This window comes from Geospiza fortis, unplaced genomic scaffold, assembly GCF_000277835.1.
Source record: "Geospiza fortis unplaced genomic scaffold, GeoFor_1.0 scaffold5799, whole genome shotgun sequence".
Taxonomy (NCBI): Eukaryota; Metazoa; Chordata; class Aves; order Passeriformes; family Thraupidae; genus Geospiza; species Geospiza fortis.
The window spans coordinates 1-2,511 of NW_005057378.1; the positions used below are offsets into that span (position 1 = coordinate 1).

Genomic DNA, 2,511 nt, shown 5'->3' on the forward strand with positions numbered 1-2,511 from the left:
CACCGGCACCGCGGCCGCTTCAGCACCTCGTTCCTCACAAGCTCCAACACCTTCTCCTCTGCTCCTGCCTCCTCCACGCCCAGGCTGAGCACGGACGGGTTCAGCCAGGCCCTGCTGCAGGAGCTGGACGCCCTCCGGGCCCTGCGGCCCGGCCTGAACATCGGGAACCTCCTGGAGCACGACGTGCCGCAGGCCGGGGCCATGGCCCGGCTGCCCTGCCACCGCGGCGTGCTGCCGGGGGGCAGGAAGGCGCTGCCCTCCTTCAGGAGACCTCCCATCCTTTAGGAAAATCCTTCCCACAACCAGAGCCATTCCCGGCCCAGCTCTCAATGCTGAGAGTGGGACTGAGCCTGCCTCACCCTCGGGCACAGGGAGGAGATCCTGCTGCATCTGTGGGGGAGGATCCGGGTCCTGTCCTCTCCCTTTTGCCCTCGCTGTTGCTGGCAGCAGTTGTATGCATTTGGCACTGATAAATAAAGACCCTGCAATCCCAGAAATCTCCTGGGCTCTTCCCCCTCAGCCTGCCAATCCCTGGGATGTGTCTGTGGCTCCAGTTCCTGCCTCACATCCTTGTGCCTGGCTGGTGTACCTGGGATGGAAGTGCCAGCCCAAGAATGACATTACAGGCCTGGGAGTGAATCTATGACCAGTTTGGGTTTTAATAGGAAAAAAGGGAAAATCACACTGAAATCAAAGAAAATCCCTACACAGGAGCAGTTTTCCTGCAGCGCTGGACAGTGAGGGCTGACCTCTGTGGGCAGGACCAGCCTTCCCTGGGGACAGGGCCCTATGACACTGCCACACACGTGTCCCCAGGGCTGTGGCATGGCCAGGACATCCTCATGGCAACGTCCCCAGGGCGCCGCTGCCGACATCATCATAGTCCATGTGTCCAGGGAGCTCTTCCAAAGGGTCTCTGGTGGCTCCTGGGGGACCTGGAGGGGAGTAGATCCCACCTTGGGGACAGCACAGAAAGGTGCCTGAGGGGGCAGGCAGCTCCGTGTCCCCCTGACAGACCCCACCCGGGCTCTGGCCACAGCAGCCATGGATCTGCTGCTGGGGCCCTGCCCGCCCCCACAGCCAAAGCCTGCCATGGAGTGGCTCTGCAGAGGGGACAGGGCAGCTGGGAGCCCTCTCACCTGTGGGGAGCACACAGATCCACCTCTGCCGTGCCACTCCCTCGGAGATGTCCCCAGTGCTGGCAGCAGGGGGCTCCTGGGGCACATCCAGGACATCGTCGTAGCCATCCGGGGCTCCTTGCTCGGGCCGGGCAGGGGGATCTGGGAAAAGCAGAGGGGGCCATGGCAGTGAGCAGCGGCCCTGGCAGGGCTCAGGCTGTGCCATCCCCTCCAGCATTTGCATTTCAGCACGTGCTGGAGGCCCTGGGGTCCCACAGGGAAAGGCGATGTTTCACTGCACATTAATAAGGGAGGAGATTTGTCCCCTCAGCCCCCCCCAGCCCGGGTGTGTCCCCTGTCCCCAGCTCTCCCTGCTGGACTCCTGCCCTGTGGCCCTACCTGGGGCTGCCTCGGTGTCACTCCCCTCCACGCTGTCCCCGGTGTCATACGGCAGCTTCTTCACCCATCCCTCCAACAGGGAACCTGCAGGGGAGAAACAGGGACTTGGGGGTGGCCGCAAGTGGCACCGCCGGTGACAGAACCTCACACCACAGAGCGGGGCTGCTCTGGGACCGAGGGACACGCACAGCCCATGGCCCGAGCCCCTGCTGGGCCACCAGGAGCCAGAGCTGCCGTGGGGCTCTCAGGCAGAGCCTTCACTGCGGGCACAGCTGGGGCACAAGGGCTGCGCCCACCTGGGGGAGTGGGCGCCTCCTGGTACTCGTGCATGGCTTTGTAATCCAGCTCCTCGTAGACAGCGTTGGAGATGGCATCTGCAGCTCTGCCAGGGCCTGGAAGGAGATGCAGCACTTACCTGCGGCACTGGGCACTGTGGGGGGCACCAGGATCACCCCTGGCCCCCTTCTGAGCTGTTCCGCAGGGCAGGGGCCCCTGGACCCCCAAACCGGATCTGTCCCCACCCGCACCCACCGGGACCCACCTCGGCGCCGGGCACGGCACAGCAGCAGCGCCAGGGCACCCAGGGACAGGCACAGCAGCGTCCCCAGCACCACGCACAGCACAGTGGGCACAGGCACAGGCCCCACGGCCACTGCCGGGGGCCTCCTTCTGGGCACCCCTGTGGGGACACAGGCAGGCAGTGAGGCCAGGGGGATCCCAGCCAGCCAGCTCTGGGGAATGCGGGCACGGGCAGAGCTACCTGTGCTGGTGGCACCCTCCGGATATGGGGTAGTGTGTCCCGCAGTGCTGCCATCACTGTCCTCCTCACACTCCACGTGGGCGTGCCCGTCGGTGCCACAGCTCTGCAGGTGCCAGGGTGCCGAGGGGCACTGCCAGAGCGAGCGGGCCCCGTCCTCACAGCCCACCCAGGCCAGCCAGGCCTCGGTCGGCTCCTGGGCGGGGACAGGCAAGAGCCAGCACAGGTGCCCACAGC

At 65.6% G+C, this 2,511-nt stretch overlaps 1 protein-coding gene across 1 annotated transcript; it reads right to left on the minus strand.

Annotated features, from left to right (window-relative positions):
• Window positions 1-637: 637 nt before the first annotated feature.
• Window positions 638-2,467, minus strand: LOC102044167 (antigen WC1.1-like; the record flags this gene model as incomplete). Its single annotated transcript, XM_031065910.1, has 5 exons — window positions 638-935; window positions 1,140-1,280; window positions 1,518-1,601; window positions 1,814-1,909; window positions 2,059-2,467. Coding segments are annotated over 5 exons (825 nt in total), but the record flags the coding sequence as incomplete, so codon positions are not given.
• Window positions 2,468-2,511: the final 44 nt, after the last annotated feature.